Here is a 15803-nt window from a genome sequence, read left to right on the forward strand (position 1 = left end):
GCAGTGGTGCAATGTTGGCTCACTGCAACCTCCAACTCCCAGGTTTAAGAGATTCTCCTACCCCAGCCTCCAATTAGCTGGGACTGCAGGCATGTACCACTACATCCAGATAATTTTTGTATTTTTAGCAGAGACAGGGTTTCACCATGTTGGCCAGGGGTCTCAAACTCCTGACCTCAGGTGATCTATCCGCCTTGACCTCGGAAAGTGCTGGGATTACAGACGTGAGCCACCACACCTGGCTCATTTTACTTCTTTACCCTCAAAAGCGCTTTTTTTTTTTTTTTTTTTTGAGATGGAGTCTAGCTCTGTCGTCAGGCTGGAGTGCCGTGGCGTGATCTCAGCTCACTGCAACCTCTGACTCCCAGGTTCAAGCGATTTTCCTGCCTCAGCCTCCCGAGTAGCTGGGATTACAGGCATGCACCACCAGGCCCAGCTAATTTTTGTATTTTTAGTAGAGACAGGGTTTCACCATGTTGGCCAGGATGTTCTTGATCTCCTGACCTCATGATCCGCCCACCTCCCCCTCCCAAAGTGCTAGGATTATAGGCGTGAGCCACTGCGTCCAGTCTCAACATGCTTTTTAGCAAGCAGTCTTTGAAAATCATTTTTGCTCTATTCTATTCATTGGACTTTTCAGGAGTTCTGGAGAGAGTAGAAAATGAGTAAGATAAGTCTGTTCAGGGAGAAACATGTAAGCAGCACTTAGTTCTTTTTAAAAAATTATTATTATTATTTTTTCTGAGACGGAGTTTCACTCTGTTGCCAGGCTGGAGTGTAGTGGCATGATCTCGGCTCACTGCAACCTCTGCCTCCTGGGTTCAAACGATTCTCATGCCTCAGACTCCCCAGTAGCTGTGACTTCGGGTGCTTGCCACCACACCCGGTTCACATCCTGCAGATGTGAAATTTGCAGATATGGGGACCAAGCAAACTATCATGGTATGGCAGATGACATATTCAGTTTGTCAGAGGGAAATGGAGAATTCACAAAGAAGATGGCATTTGAGTTATAAATGGAAAAGAAGAAGGTTTTTGATAAGTCAAAGTCATTGCACTCCAGCCTGGGCAACAAGAGCGAAACTCTGTCTCAAATAAAAAAGAGATCATGTGTACTTTTCTAATTTCTGTGTCTGCGAAGCTCACATGAGCAGTGAACTAAATATAAGCAGGAGAACCTAGGACACTCTTGTCATAGTGATTGTAAAAAAATGATGAAGTCGCCAGGTGTGGTGTCTCACACCTGTAATCCCAGCACTTTGGGAGGCCGAGGTGGGCAGATCACGAGGTCAGGAGTTCGAGACCAGCCTGACCAACATGGTGAAACCTTGTCTCTACTAAAAATACAAAAATTATCAGGTGTGGTGGTGCGGGCCTGTAATCCCACCTATTCAGGAGACTGAGACAAGAGAATCGCTTGAACTAAGGAGGCAGAGGTTGCAGTGAGCTGAAATTGCGCCACTACACTCTGGCCCAGGTGACAGAGCAACTCCGTCTCAAAAAAAAAATAAAGAAAAAGAAAAAGAAAATGATGAAGTCTTATGCCACATCAGCAGTAAGAGTAGAGACAGACTAAGAGAGAGTCAGACTTACTCTGGACTCTGAATTTCAGCTTAGATTAGAGTACATTTCATCAGGGTTCCATTACTGATTATTTTTCCAGAAGAGTAGTCATCAGTCAAATCATTTCGAATTCGGGTCACTTGAGATGGTGACAGTTTGAAGTAATCCATCAATTTCTCTGCTTGTGTTCAAAATAGTATTTATCAAACCTCCAGTCAACCCCGTTAACTAATTAAACTCTTGATACAAATTTTGCAATCAAGGCCTAATTAGAATTTTCTTCCTTTTTCTGTATGTCTGTGCACCTTAAGGGGAAGCTCCAGGGATTTATGTGAAAAGTATAATACCTGGCAGTGCTGCGTACCACAATGGCCACATTCAAGTGAATGACAAAATAGTTGCTGTAAGTAACTAGCCTCTGTTTTAGATTTGATTCTAGTTGAAAAAAGGCTGATCATTATTATAATATATATGTGAGAGAGAATGGCTTAATATAGTTTTATAAAGGTTTTTAAAAATTAAGTTAGTACAGTGAAATCTCATTATTTTGGACTCGTTCTTATATTTAATTTTTTTTCACTGTCAGTGAAGAAAGGATTCACTAAACATATTGGTACAAAAAATATATTCTTCTATACATATATGTTTGAAAGATGTTCTAGCATTTTTCTAGAAAACACTCGAGTACCACACTGTGTTCTTTGAACTCACCCATTTTATGTATAATTAATAGACCATTAACTCGCTCTTTTTATCTTTTTGTGAAAGTAGTTTTTCTGTTAGCAATAATTATGAGTACAACAAAAATTAAGATATTTTACCTATCTAAGAATATAATAATTACCTTTTATCAATTAAAACTGGACTTTTCCCCATTTAGTAGAAATTAGTTGTTTATATATACATATGTATTAATGTCTATACACATGTATACACACACATTGCTTAACATAGAAACAAATATTGGGTGGTATGATTTGAATCCTTGCCCTTCAAATCTATCTAAGGCAGCACATTTCATGGCTCTTGGCTTTAAAAGCCTTATGGGACAGTTGAAATACTTATAGCTAGCACAAAGAAGATTGAGAGAGGAAGCCTACTGGTTCTGATAGACTTCAGGAATTGGGCTTGACATAGATTAAGAATACTGTTCTTGAAAAAGAATACTTTTTCAGAAAGATAGAAGACCTATTGGAGGGAGATCAATGTGTTTCTTGAAAATATCATGTGGTATGAATACAGGGATGAAGTATTAGATGACCTCTTTAGTTTTGATAATAACGGCTTCTATTAATGTATCTTGAGAGCTGTATATAATAACTGACCATCTTTTATGGCGTTTTGAATTTTGAATTACATCAGAGATTAAAATCCTTTATATCTCTCAGGCTATTAGTTTAACTGACTAACTTAGGAGTACAAATTTGAATTTGCTTTCTAGTGTGTGAGGAAGTTTCTCAGCATGTTTTACTAGTTTTACATCTTTATTTAAAAAATACATCCTAAAGTCTAAATTATTTATTTATTTACTTACTTATTTCTTTTTTTTTTTTTTTTTAGAATAACAAAAAATATTTTACTAAAACATAAGATTTACAGAAGTTTCCAGACAAGCCATACAAAATGGTCACAAGCTTTTTTTGAAGGGGGGAATCTACACTTGACAGCAAAGTCACAATGTTATTAGTGAGGGCTGTGATGTTTGTTTAATGTTCCCATTTTGGTTCAAACAATCAAGCTTGTCCATCTACAGCGTCTAAATAAAGTTAGACTTGGCTAGAGAGCATATTCTAAATAACTGGTTAGCTGCTTTTAACCAATGCAATTAGATCACCATAAAAGGGGGAAAGGAGCCCATAAAATTAAAATAAAACTACCTCCCTCCTCAAAAAAATTAAGAAAAACACCCACACCCCTGCAGCTAACCTGACAACTACCTTCATTCACAGTGCTTTATACTTAAACCAGGATGGGGGAAATGAGTAAAAGCAGGAAGGGACCACTGCTTTTAAACCTTTCACAACAATCCAGATGATACTTCTAGCCTCTGCTCATGCTTTACGACAGTGAATCAGGACAAGACATAGATTTGCTAATGTGCATTTAATCACCAAAGGACTGAAGATGTCTGGGCTTTTTTATTCTGTAATGTTTCTAAGACTGTGTCCATTAAATGCAAACAAAAAGGAAGAAGTCTTGGCAGAACAGGAGAAGTGATGCACACTTGATGATCGGATCAACTTAAATATTATTCATGGCATATAGCCTAGTCCATGCTCTAGCTGTTTCTATGGCTTGGGCTTCGTTGGTCTTCCACTGCTCCGCTACATCATTTGCTAATGGATCATCTGGATTAGGAGCACTTAACAAGGCCTGGATCGATAGCAGAACAGTGCGGATCTGCAGTGCTGGGGACCACTTATCTTTCAAAATATCTAAACATATTCTTCCCAACTTGTCTACATTAGGATGATAAATTTTGGTCATGAAACGTACTTTAGGGGCTGCCATTGGGTATTCTTCTGGAAGGAATAGTTCAAGTTTAAAAGTCCCTCCCTCAAAGGGGGAATCCTGAGGGCCAGCAATGACCACATGAAAATAACGGGCGTTGCTCTCATCTGGTTCTGCTTTGATGCCAGGAACTGGTTCTGCCAGCAAACGCTGGGTTTCCTTGATGATCCTGCGGGGCAGCCCGGCCATCTTGTCAGAACCCGAGTTCGGCCTCTGGTCTACTTACTTATTTCTTGAGACCGAGCCTTGCTCTGTCACCTAGGCTGGAGTGCAATGGCATGATTTTGGCTCACTACAACCACCACCTCCCAGGTTCAAGCGATTCTCCTGCCTCAGCCCCCCAAGTAGTTGGGTCTATAGGTGCGCACCACCACGCCTGGCTAATTTTTGTATTTTTAATAGAGACAGGGTTTTACCATGTTGGCCAGGCTGGTCTCAAACTCCTGACCTCGGTGATCCACCTACCTTGGCCTACCAAAGTGCTGGGATTACAGACGTGAGCCACCGCACCTGGCCTAAATAATTTATTTTTGGAATGAAAGGATTTGCTTCATTTTATTCATTGTTGCCAGAGTTAAAAATAGTAGCTAACTTGAAACCTCTGTTTAATGTTTCTCTCGATGTTTTAGGTTGACGGTGTGAACATTCAGGGTTTTGCCAACCAGGATGTTGTTGAAGTATTACGAAATGCAGGGCAGGTGGTACACCTCACCCTAGTTCGAAGGAAGACATCCTCATCTACTTCTCCACTTGAACCACCTTCAGACAGAGGTGATTAACGCTGCCACCCCTCTGTCTCTCAAGTAGTTTGCATTTGGAAGAAGAGCTCAATTATGGAAGCTGCTTCATGGGTCTCAGCAGGAAATGTTGTCCCACCTCGTGTGATGCAATGATGGAGAAATGAGTCAGCTTATTTGTTCATCGAAGAAGTGTTTCCTTTGCTTATTATTTCAGTCAGAATGGTAGGAGGTGCACCCTGACACGCACTAAGCTCTGAGAGCATCTCTAATTAGAGATGAAAATCATTTTTTCTAAAAGCTTTCAAATTTCATTGATTACATATATTTGAATAATAAAGGTTTGACACCTTTTGTTGGGCAGATCTCATTTGTCTAATGCTTTGACATTTTACAGACTTTAGGTTTCCTATTACTTTTGTTTTTAAGACAGTCTCACTGTCTTGCCCAGGCTGGAGTGCAGTGGCACAATCTTGGCTTACTGCAACCTCTGCCTCCTGGGTTCAAGTGATTCTCGTGCTTCAGCCTCCAAGTAGCTGGGACTAGACACATGTGCCAGCGCAGCTGGATAATATTTTTTTGTACTTTTAGTAGAGACAGGGTTTCACCATGTTGGTTAGGCTGGTCTCAAACTCCTGACCTCAGGTGATCTGCCTGCCTTGGCCTTCCAAAGTGCTGTAATTACAGGTGTAAGCCACTGTGCCCAGCCAGGTTTCCTATTACTTTTAGCAATATATTTTATTCTAATCTGTCTCTTGTTTTACTTTTTGAAGTATAGTGAAAGAAAATAAAACATGTATTTGTATTTTTTTTTTTGGACAGGTCTCACTTTGTTGCCCAGGCTGGAGTGCAGTGGCACGATCATGCCTTCAGCCTTACATCCTGGGCTCAAGTGATCCTCCCACCTCAGCCTCCTGAGTAGCTGGTACCACAGGCGAGCACCACTATACCCAGCTAATTTATTTGTATTTTTATTTGTAGAGATGGGGTCTTTCCTGTGTTACCCATGCTAGTCTTGAACTCCTGGGCTCACGTGATCCACCTGTCTTGGCCTCCTAAAGTACTGGGATTACATGTGTGAACCACAGTGCCTGGCTGCATGTCAGTTTTAATTATCAACTTATAAATGTATAGATGAACAAAAGTTGATAATCATGGAAACACATATTCAATTTAGAATGAGTGACTTACTGCCTATAGTAATTCTAGCCATGCTTGGTGGCTTACAGTTATATTTCCAGCACATGTAGAGGCCAAGGCAGAAGAATCACTTGAGGCCAGGAGTTTAAGATTAGCCTGACCAACATAGACCCCTTCTCTACAAAATATTAAATATTAGCTAGGCCTGGTGGTACCCACCTGTAATCCCAGCTACTCAGGAGGGCTATGGCAGGAGGATCGCTTGAACCTAGGAGTTTGAGGCTGCAGTGAGCAAAAAAGGTGCCACTGCATGCCAGCCTGTGTGACAGAGTGAGACCTATCTCTTAAAAAAAAAAAAAAGGAGTGAGTATAACTAAGGAGTAAGAAATACTTGAATTTGACAGAAGATAAATGAATTTTTTTTCCTCTGGAAATATTCCTCTGAAGATACAGTACACCTGGAAGCCTTTGCTTTCAGCTGATATTGATTTATATTTAAATTGGACCTTTTTTCTTTTATATGATAGAATATCTTTTGTTGCTGAAAGACAGATGCCCTGTCGACTGCATTGAATGTATGAAATTAAAAATTGCCTAAATAGTACAAATTGTACAAATACCATTTTGACCTTAAATGGCGTATATAAATATTCATATAAATATAACGATGTTTAATAGCTCTGATAGAGTGCTTGGCTTCAGTTTACCGTACCAACTGAATGTAGGTATGCCCAGTATCTGTGAATGAGCAATTTTTGATTAGCAAACTCTTGAGACAGGGTTTCGCTCTGTTGCCCAGGCTGGAGTGCAGTGGTTCATTGCAACCTCTGCCTCCTGGGTTCAAGCAATCCTCCCACCTCAACTTCCCAAGTAGCTGGGACCACAGGTGTATGCCACTGCACCCAGCTAATTTTGTATTTTTTGTAGAGACAGAGTTTCACCACGTTGGCCAGGCTGGTCGCTAACTCCTGTGCTCAAGGGGTCTGCTCACCTTGGCCTCCCAAAGTATTGGGATTACAGGTGTGAGCTACTACACCTGACCTGACAATTCTTTATTGAGCATTCCTATATTTTAAATTTATGTTGGGATAAGTTCTGACTCTAAATGAATCTGTACCCCTTACTCCATGGTTTGGGTGTCTTTCTTATGTGCTTCACTTGCACCCTTTGAAAAGCACGATACTGTAGCTTTTAGCACACTACATTATAATCACCGTTTCATGTGTAAGACTATACTATGGGAAAGTGGTTAAGTCTTTTTGCCTCCAATCCCCTATCCCATGTCACAGATCTTTGTGTGCTTTGCATCATGTCAGCATTTAGAAGTCTGTTTTACTGAAACAAACTGTACATCTTTTTTTTTTTTTTTTTTTTGAGACGGAATCTTGCTCTATCACCAGGCTGGAGTGCAGTGACGTGATCCCGGCTCACTGCAACTTCCGTTTTCCGGTTTCAAATTCTCCTGCCTCAGCCTCCCAAGTAGCTGGGACTACAGGCACGCACGACCATGCCCAGCTAATTTTTTGTATTTTTTTTAGTAGAGATGGGGTTTCACCGTGTTGGCCAGGATGCTCTCGATCTCTTGACCTCGTGATCCGCCCACCTTGGCCTCCCAAAGTGCTGAGATTATAGGCATGAAACACTGCACCCGGCCACAAACTGTACATCGTTTACCTCTCACATAATCCTTCTACCATTTGAAATCATATTGTCATTTTCTCCTCTTTCATTTTCTTCTTTTTATCCTCCTTCTGTCTCAGCCTCCCAAGTAGCTGGGACTGCAAGCATGCACCACCACACCTGGCTAAATTCTAAAATTTTTGTAGAGATGGATTTTTACTATGTTGCTCAGGCTGGTTTTGAACTCCTGGCCTCAAGTGATCCTCCCACCTCAGCCTTCCAAAGTACTAGGATTACTTGTGTAAGCCACTTTGGCTGGCCCAAAAATTTATTGTGTGCATTAGGGTATTGTGAACAATATGCACATTGTCATACAGCATATTGCTAGACTTTTTTCATCTTGTGTGATTGAAACTTCATGCCAATTAAACCACTCCCCATTGCCCCTGTCCTCCAAAGCCCTTGGCAATCTCCATTCTATCTTCTGGTTCCGTGTGTTTGGCTGCTTAGATACTTCATGTAAGTGGAATCATGGAATCTTTGTCCTGTGACTGGCTCATTTCATTTTGCATAATGTCTTCAAGGGTCATTCAGGACAGGATTTCCTTCTTTTTTAATGTTCCGTTGTTTGTATATACCACATTTTCTTTATCTGTTTATTCTCATGTTCACTTCAGTTGCTTCTCCCTTTTGGTTATTTTTTAAAAATGCTGCAGTGAGTGATTGGCTTTTCTTATTCTAGCACCAGGCTGTGCATTTATTGATATCGTGGGTTAATGATCTAAAAGCATTCTGTTTGGTTTAAAGTCTCATGTTAAGATCATAGTATATTTTTCAACATTTTATTTTTAAAAAGTGTAACATACAGAAAAAGTGCCAAATAATATAGTGAATACCCACAAACCTACCATTTAGATCCACCAGCTAACATTTTGCCATATTTGCTTCATCTGTTTATTTTTTTTCCCTGAACCATTTTAGAGTTAGTGGTAGACATCAGAATACTTCCAGCCTATAACTTATAAAAATGAAGATATTCTTTTATATAACCATGATAGTATTATCACAGCAAAGAAAATTGATACTGATTACCTAATACTAAATACCTAATCTATACTTAAAAATTTTTTTGTTTCTTAGATTTTTTTGCTCCAAAATATTTTTTGTAGATTTTCTTTCCACTCCTCCTAATACCCCCTGCAAACAAACAAACAAACAAACAAACGCCAAGCCCCAAAACCAAGATCCAGTTATGCACTGCATTTATTGCATTTGTTATGTCTCTTCATTTTTTTTAATCAAGAAGAATACCTCCCAGTGCCCATGGTATAGACTTTTTGAAGCCGTTAGTCCCTTTGTCACTAGAATGCCACATTCTGAATTTGTTTCCTTATGGTGTCATTAACTTGTTCTTCTACCCATCATTAGTTTCCTATGAATTAGAAGCTAGATCTACAGTCTTAGTTATATTAGGTTAATTTTTTTTTTTTTTTGGAGACAGAATCTCACTCTGTCGCCCAGGCTGGAGGTCAGTGGCATGATCATGGCTTGGTTTAATCTCCGTCTCCTAGGTTCAAGTGATTCTTGTGCCTCAGCCTCTCCAGTGGCTGGGATTACAGGCGTATACCACCACACCTGGCTAATTTTTGTATTTTTAGCAGAGATGGAGTTTCACTATGTTGATAAGGCTGGTCTTGAACTCCTGACCTTAAGCAATCCACCTGCCTTGGCCTCTTTAAGTGTTGGGATTACAGGTGTGAGCCACCGCACCGGGCCTTAATTATTTTTGATAAGAATATAAGTGATATGTATTATTTAAAAAACAACCTAGAATGACTCTTATGCAACTTATGGATGAGAGTGAAAACTTTGGATAACTCATAGTTTTTTTTTAAAAAACAGGGTCTCACTCTGTCACCTAGCTGAAGTACAGTGGCACGATTATAGCTCACTGCAGCCTCAAACTCCTGGGCTCAGAGAATCCTCCCACCTCAGCCTCCTAAGTAGCTAAAACTACAGGTGCACGTCACCATGTCTGGCTAAGTTTCAAAGATATTTGTTTGGGGGTAGAGATTGGGTCTCACAAAGTTGCCCTGGCTGGTCTCAAACTCCTGGCCTGACGTGATCCTCCCATCTTGGCCTCCAAAGTGCTAGGATTACAGCCATGAGTGACTGCTCTTGATCAGTTCTTCTATTATTTTACTTAGCTCAATTTAGTAAAGTGAGGAATCTCTACACCCAGGGGAATTCGATCTAACTCCCTTCTAAGTAATAAGGTTACCCGTGTAGACTGGTTTGTCAGAGTCGTGATGATGTCATGCCAGAAGCTGGGAGAGCCCATAGCAATTGGTCCAGCTTATTCTGCAGGTCTTGCTTTCTGCCCACCATAAGAGTAAGAGCTTAGGACCTTAGCATTGCTTTCTTTTCCAAGGATATATTGAAAAGCATCTAACCGCTTCTTTGTCATTGAGTTTACCTTGCTTTTCTCTTCCCATTGTTTGTTCCTTATTCTTTTCAGTGCTATTAACAAGTTCATTTTTTAAGGAATTGGTTGGTTATCTATTACACATGAAATTTTGGGTTTGAGGAATGATCTATGTAAGTTACCTCAGATTTAATAAGGTTGTGAAATGGAAGAACAGGAGTAAAATATGCTCACTTTAATATAGTCCTCACAACTAATGATTCAAGTTAGCATTAAAAATATTAAATTTTTTTTAAAATTAGGAAGTGTTGTAGAACCGCCAAAACCACCAGCTGTCTTTCTAACTGGAGCAGTGGAAACTGAAACGAATTTGGATGGTGAAGATGAGGAAATTAAAGAAAGAATGGATAATTTAAACAACGACAACATACAAGCCTTAGAAAAATTGGGTAGGTACCAAGCATTCACTTTGCAATCATAGACTCTTTCATTTGTTAACCATTTTCTCTCTTTATAGTTAATATAATGTGAGAAATCTTAGAGGCATTTTGGAGATATAGAATAGGGTATTCTTAATACCAATGCCTTTTTTTTTTGAGACGGTGTTTCATTCTTGTTTCCCAGACTGGAGTGCAGTGGTGTGATCTCAGCTCACTGCAACCTTGGCCTCCTGGGTTCAAGCGATTCTCCTGCCTCAGCCTTCCTTGTAGCTGGGATTACAGGCATACGCCACCAGGCCGGGCTAATTTTTGTATTTTTAGTAGAGACGAAGTTTCATCATGTTGGCCATGCTAGTCTTGAACTCCTGCCCTCAAGTGATCTGCCCGCCTTGGCCTTCCAAAGTACTGGAAAGCCTTGCTAGCTAAATGCAACTCCTTGGGTACTTAACACTACCTATGTTCCCAAGAAGTTTTGGCTTTTGGCTTTGTCTTGTCTCAGGTCAGGAAAGAGTAGCCTGAAGAAAAGCAGTTAACCCCTTTTTCAGGTTAAAACATTTCCTATGATTTGGAAATTTACCTTGTTCTTTTTGACTCAAGTAGATGCAGTTTATCTTTGCAAATCTGAGTTGACCTCAGATTTCAGTAAAATGTCAGATGAAAATCGAGTACATTCTGAAGTTAGAAATAGTTTTAGAAATATTTTTTCCATAATAAATGTTCATTTTTTAATCATTATAATGACAAGACAAAGTTTTTCATATCACGATTACACTCATGCTAGGGATAACAATACTCCTCTATTATAAATGCTACTTGATCTTTTAAAAACATTATTTACTTTGCTTGGCATAACTGTGCATGCTTAATGAAATGAAGAAAATGATAAAACATTCTATTCTTTTTTTTCCTAATCAAAGTACTTAATTTTATACAATTTGCATACAACTTTTAAGTCAGTAATAGAAGCAATGAAATTATTTTACTTCTTGATGCTTAAGACTTTAACTTCAAGACATGCACTACAACCATATAATAGATTTTTGTCATTATTATGATGGTCTTGGCACCTTATATATTATGTTTCCTTTTTTTTTTTTTGAGATGGAGTCTCGCACTGTCGCCCAGGCTAGAGTACAGTGGTGTGATCTTGGCTCACTGCAAACTCTGCCTCCCAGGTTCATGCAATTCTCCTGCCTCAGCCTTCTGAGTAGCTAGGATTACAGGCGCAACCACCACATCGGCTCATTTTTTGAATTTTTAGTAGATACTAAAAATTTCACTATGTTGGCCAGACTGGTCTCGAATTCCTGACCTCGTGATCCACCCTCCTCGGCCTCCAAAAGTGCTGGGATTACAGGTGTGAGCCACCATGCCCAGCTTATGTTCCCATTTTAAATTAAGTCCTATTTGCTAAAATGAAAACAGGTAAAGACAATGAATAGATGGTTCCTGTAAGAGGAATACAAAAAAAGCCAGTAACAACACCGACATATCAACCTCATTTGTAAAGAAAGAAATACAAATTTTTTAAATGACATACCATTTTTTAGTTATAATGACAAAAATTAAATCAAAAAGAATACCTACAATTGACCAGGGAGTATTAGTTTGAGAAATATTTTATGTGTGCTTTTTGGATCAACTTCACTACATTTTTTTCTTCTTGCGTATGTATAATTTTAGCTTTAGAGTAAAACCAAAATCTGCTAACTGCTATGAGGTTAGCTCTCTTTTTGCCTTTGGAATATTTGTTTCAGATCATCATGTTACCCAATTTTTGATCATTTTGTGTAGCTGCTGAAAGTAGATCTCTTTTCTTTAGCACTTAGGCCTTTGTACTTGCGTTTAAACTCATGACTGTGTTTTCGTTGTACAACTGAAAGGTAAAAATAAAAATATAGTCAAAAGAATTGCTGGTGAAATATGAACACTATTTTATACATTTATATTAACTGTCATATGAGTGCCATATTTTTAAGCTTAGAATTCAACAAATAAATTGTAAATTTCGTTCAGATTTGTTTACCAGTCAAGAAATTACTGCCTAGAAAAAATTTATAAGGCAAGATGTTATAACTCTTAGTGTAATTTCTTAATGAAATGCTAACAGGAATAGGCACAAAGGTGCAGAGCCCAAATGAATTTGACTTTTTGTTTTTAATAGGATCTTTGGTTAGTTATCCCCTAAGTGTAATCTAGCATAGCAGTTAATATAGTTATTTCATGGGTATTCTTTTATAAATGTAGTAATTTAAGTTCTTTAGTGTTCATTAGTCTTAGTCACTGATTTTTGAGGTTAGCCTCTTTCATTTAATGATTTGTATTATGTAATTAAACATTATATGCATCCAAGATGAGCTGTCCGTGCTGAAGACTGAAAGAGCTGATACTGCAAGTTACGTTTGATTTTAGGCAGATGGTTATGTCAGTTGTGCTAACTGTTCTGTGACTTGTCCAATCTTAAGACAAAATTGAGATAGCTTTTCTTTAAGTTAAAAAAGGTAGAAGTTCATTTGCTGCTACTGCTATGGGTATAAATTATAACTTCAGTTTTAGTACTTTGACTTTGCCTATTAGACGTTATTCATACTACGCACCGTGCACTGAGCTTCTGGCTACCATCATGTGGAGGATAGGCAAGACACTTAGAATCTGTTTTAGCTCTATAAAATTTTCTATGGAACAAAGGCAGTATTACACTCAAGAAAGTTATCAAGATACAAGTATCCTAATAACCAAGCAACAAAAGATTGATGTAAAACGAAAGTTCCTATTATCTTAAAGCTCATGAAACTTTAACTGAATTAAACTAGACAAGGCTTTATAGCTGCCCATGTGAAAAGTCTGATTGTATTGTGTTGATATGCACTGCTGATTGTAAGGATATCTTGATACATTTTTAACTTTTCTAGTGGGTAGCTGAAATGGTACTGTTTTGAAGTGATTAACATTTAAATGAAATCCTTCTATGTCCTAATGTATTATAAAGCAAAGCCAGATGCATTTTACTTGTAAACCATAAGATGTTTACATATAAACTGTATATAATTTAAATTTCATGTATAACTCATCATGTCCTCTTTCCTTTAAAGTATCCTTTAACAACAAAAGCTCCTTCATAATTTGGTCACAGCTGGTCTTTACATTTTACATTAGTTTTATAAGTCACCTCTGATTTACTTTACCTAGTAGACCTAAGTTAATGCATTTTCCTTTTTATTCATTTCCCCTTTACTTACTGAAACTGGGCTGTTATTGAAGAATTTAGTAGTTAAGTGTGTTTGGCTCACAGTAGTTTCAACATTCTCTCTCTCTCTCTTTTTTTTAATATCCAGAAAAAGTCCCAGCCTCTCCAGAAAATGAGCTGAAATCCAGATGGGAAAACCTATTGGGTCCTGATTATGAAGTAATGGTATGTTAAAATGCTCTAATGAAAAACACTCATGTCTCATTTCACATCAAGTTTCTAATGCTACAATTCAAAGAAATGGGAGAGTCAAAGAATACCCAGCCTGCCTTTATTTTTTCCTTCCTGCCTTTCTTCTCTATCGAATCAATCAATTGATTTTTTTCCCTATCTTTAGCATTTTAAGCTGTAAGAATAATTAAGGACTGCACACAAATTTCAGTTACAATTAGCAGGCACTCAGTTCATGTTGAAACCATTTAAGTCGACAATAGACAGAAAACTGTTAGAGAGGGCTTGCCTTTAAATTTATAACCTGTATCAGCTGCTTAAAATTGCTGGCATTTTTATGATCACTTTTATGATCTGTTTGTTTTATTGTACACTGAAAGGACTGTGGATATTAGTCCTATGTTTCACAAAGAATCGTACAGTTTTATGTGAAAAATGAAAGAATGATTATCAAATATATTTAGAAGAACAGGAAGTAATTTAGGTTTGGTATAGGTTTATAGTGCCAGTGGTCCATTAGACTTCCTTTCACCTGTTATTAGATTCGTTGAGCAAGGGATTGATTACATTTCCCCATATGAATCCACATGAAAGCAGAAAGTTGTGCTTAGACCAGCCTCTATACTATTCACTATATGCATTAGTAATAAAATATTCTTTTAAATTTCTACTATCATTCACATTTTCTTACATATGTTTAATATTAGTACTTGTTGGCTGGTTGGAGATTTTTAAAATCTTTTTGCTTTACATTATGTAGCCACTATCTATTGTCAGAAAATTCCCAATGTCATTAAGATGAGTCAATACAATTCACACTTTCTCTTGGTAACTTTGTGCTTGCATGTCAATTCTCTTGAACTGTTTCTCTGCTTCATAGATTTTGAATATGGTTATTAAGCTATCACCTAGCAAATGGCCTTTCCTACTTATCTTAGTGGTTTGATATTCAAAGAAGTTTGCTGCACAGTATTTACAAATGGCCAGTTTTATGATGGGTTCTTTTTTTGTTAAAAAACATTTTTTTTTTTGGCTGGGTGTGGTAGCTCATGGCTGTAATCACAGCACTTTGGGAGGCTGAGACGGGCGGATCACTTGAGGTTGGGAGTTTGAGACCGTCCTGGGCAACATAGTGAAACGTCGCATTTACTAGAAATACAAAAATTAGCTGGCTGTGGTAGTAGGCACTTATAATCCCAGCTACGTGGGAAGCTGAGGCAGGAGAATTGCTTAACCTAGGAGGTGGAGGTTGTGGTGAGCCAAGATTGCGCCACTGCACTCCAGCCTGGGTGAAAGAGGGAGACTCCGCCTCAAGAAAACAAAAACAAAAAAAACATTTTTTTGAGAGACAGGGTCTTGGAATTCAGTGGTACAATCACAACTTGCTGCAGCTTCAACCTCCTGGACTCAAGTGGTTCTCCCACCTCAGTCTCCCGACTGGCTGTAACTACAAGCATGAGCCACCATGCTTGCCTAATTTTTCAAATTCTTTTAGAGACAGTGTCTCACTGTGTTGCCCAGTCTGGTCTTGAACTCCTGGTCTCAAGTGATCCACCCTGCTTGGCCTCCCAAAGTTCTGGGATTACAGACATGAGCCACTACCAGCCTTCTGTTAAAATTTTATTCTCCTTATAACTAACCTTTTCAATTTCATTTATTACATGGTGAGGTCATAGCAGAGAAATTAGAGGAGACAGAATTTGAAGTTGGGAATTTAAAGTGACAGCGTATCCATTGAAAGTTGTAGCATCTTGTTCTTAGGAATGGGGGGTTAGAAAGAAGCCAGGAATGATGGAGAATGAATGAATGCATGTACTCCAGTATTTCTTATTTCACTTTCTTCCAGGATCTGCTTATCTGAAATGCAGTACTTTCAGAAGCTGTTGTTGGGTCATTGTTTAACTTATACCTTCCCGCCAGATGCATCATATTTTATTAACAACTTACAG

General features: G+C 38.5%; 2 protein-coding genes across 11 annotated transcripts in view; one reads left to right on the forward strand and one right to left on the reverse strand.

The window, feature by feature from the left end:
• Window positions 1-15803, forward strand: part of PATJ (PATJ crumbs cell polarity complex component) — a 399000-nt gene that overhangs the window by 38881 nt on the left and 344316 nt on the right. For all 10 annotated transcript variants that reach the window (XM_064372414.1, XM_064372417.1, XM_064372415.1 and 7 more), the window contains exons 10-13: window positions 1875-1966; window positions 4704-4845; window positions 10299-10445; window positions 13772-13848. In XM_064372414.1, the coding sequence (XP_064228484.1) occupies window positions 1875-1966; window positions 4704-4845; window positions 10299-10445; window positions 13772-13848 (458 nt within the window). The remainder of the gene's footprint in view (window positions 1-1874; window positions 1967-4703; window positions 4846-10298; window positions 10446-13771; window positions 13849-15803) is intronic.
• LOC135272704 (ubiquitin-conjugating enzyme E2 N) lies at window positions 3683-4294 on the reverse strand. The gene has a single exon (XM_064371269.1). The coding sequence runs from the start codon at window positions 4261-4263 to the stop codon at window positions 3805-3807; it is 459 nt and encodes a 152-aa protein (XP_064227339.1). The 5' UTR covers window positions 4264-4294; the 3' UTR covers window positions 3683-3804.

Source organism: Aotus nancymaae, unplaced genomic scaffold (assembly GCF_030222135.1).
Source record: "Aotus nancymaae isolate 86718 unplaced genomic scaffold, 86718_ANA_hifiasm-v0.15.2.pri h1tg000007l, whole genome shotgun sequence".
Taxonomy (NCBI): domain Eukaryota; kingdom Metazoa; phylum Chordata; class Mammalia; order Primates; family Aotidae; genus Aotus; species Aotus nancymaae.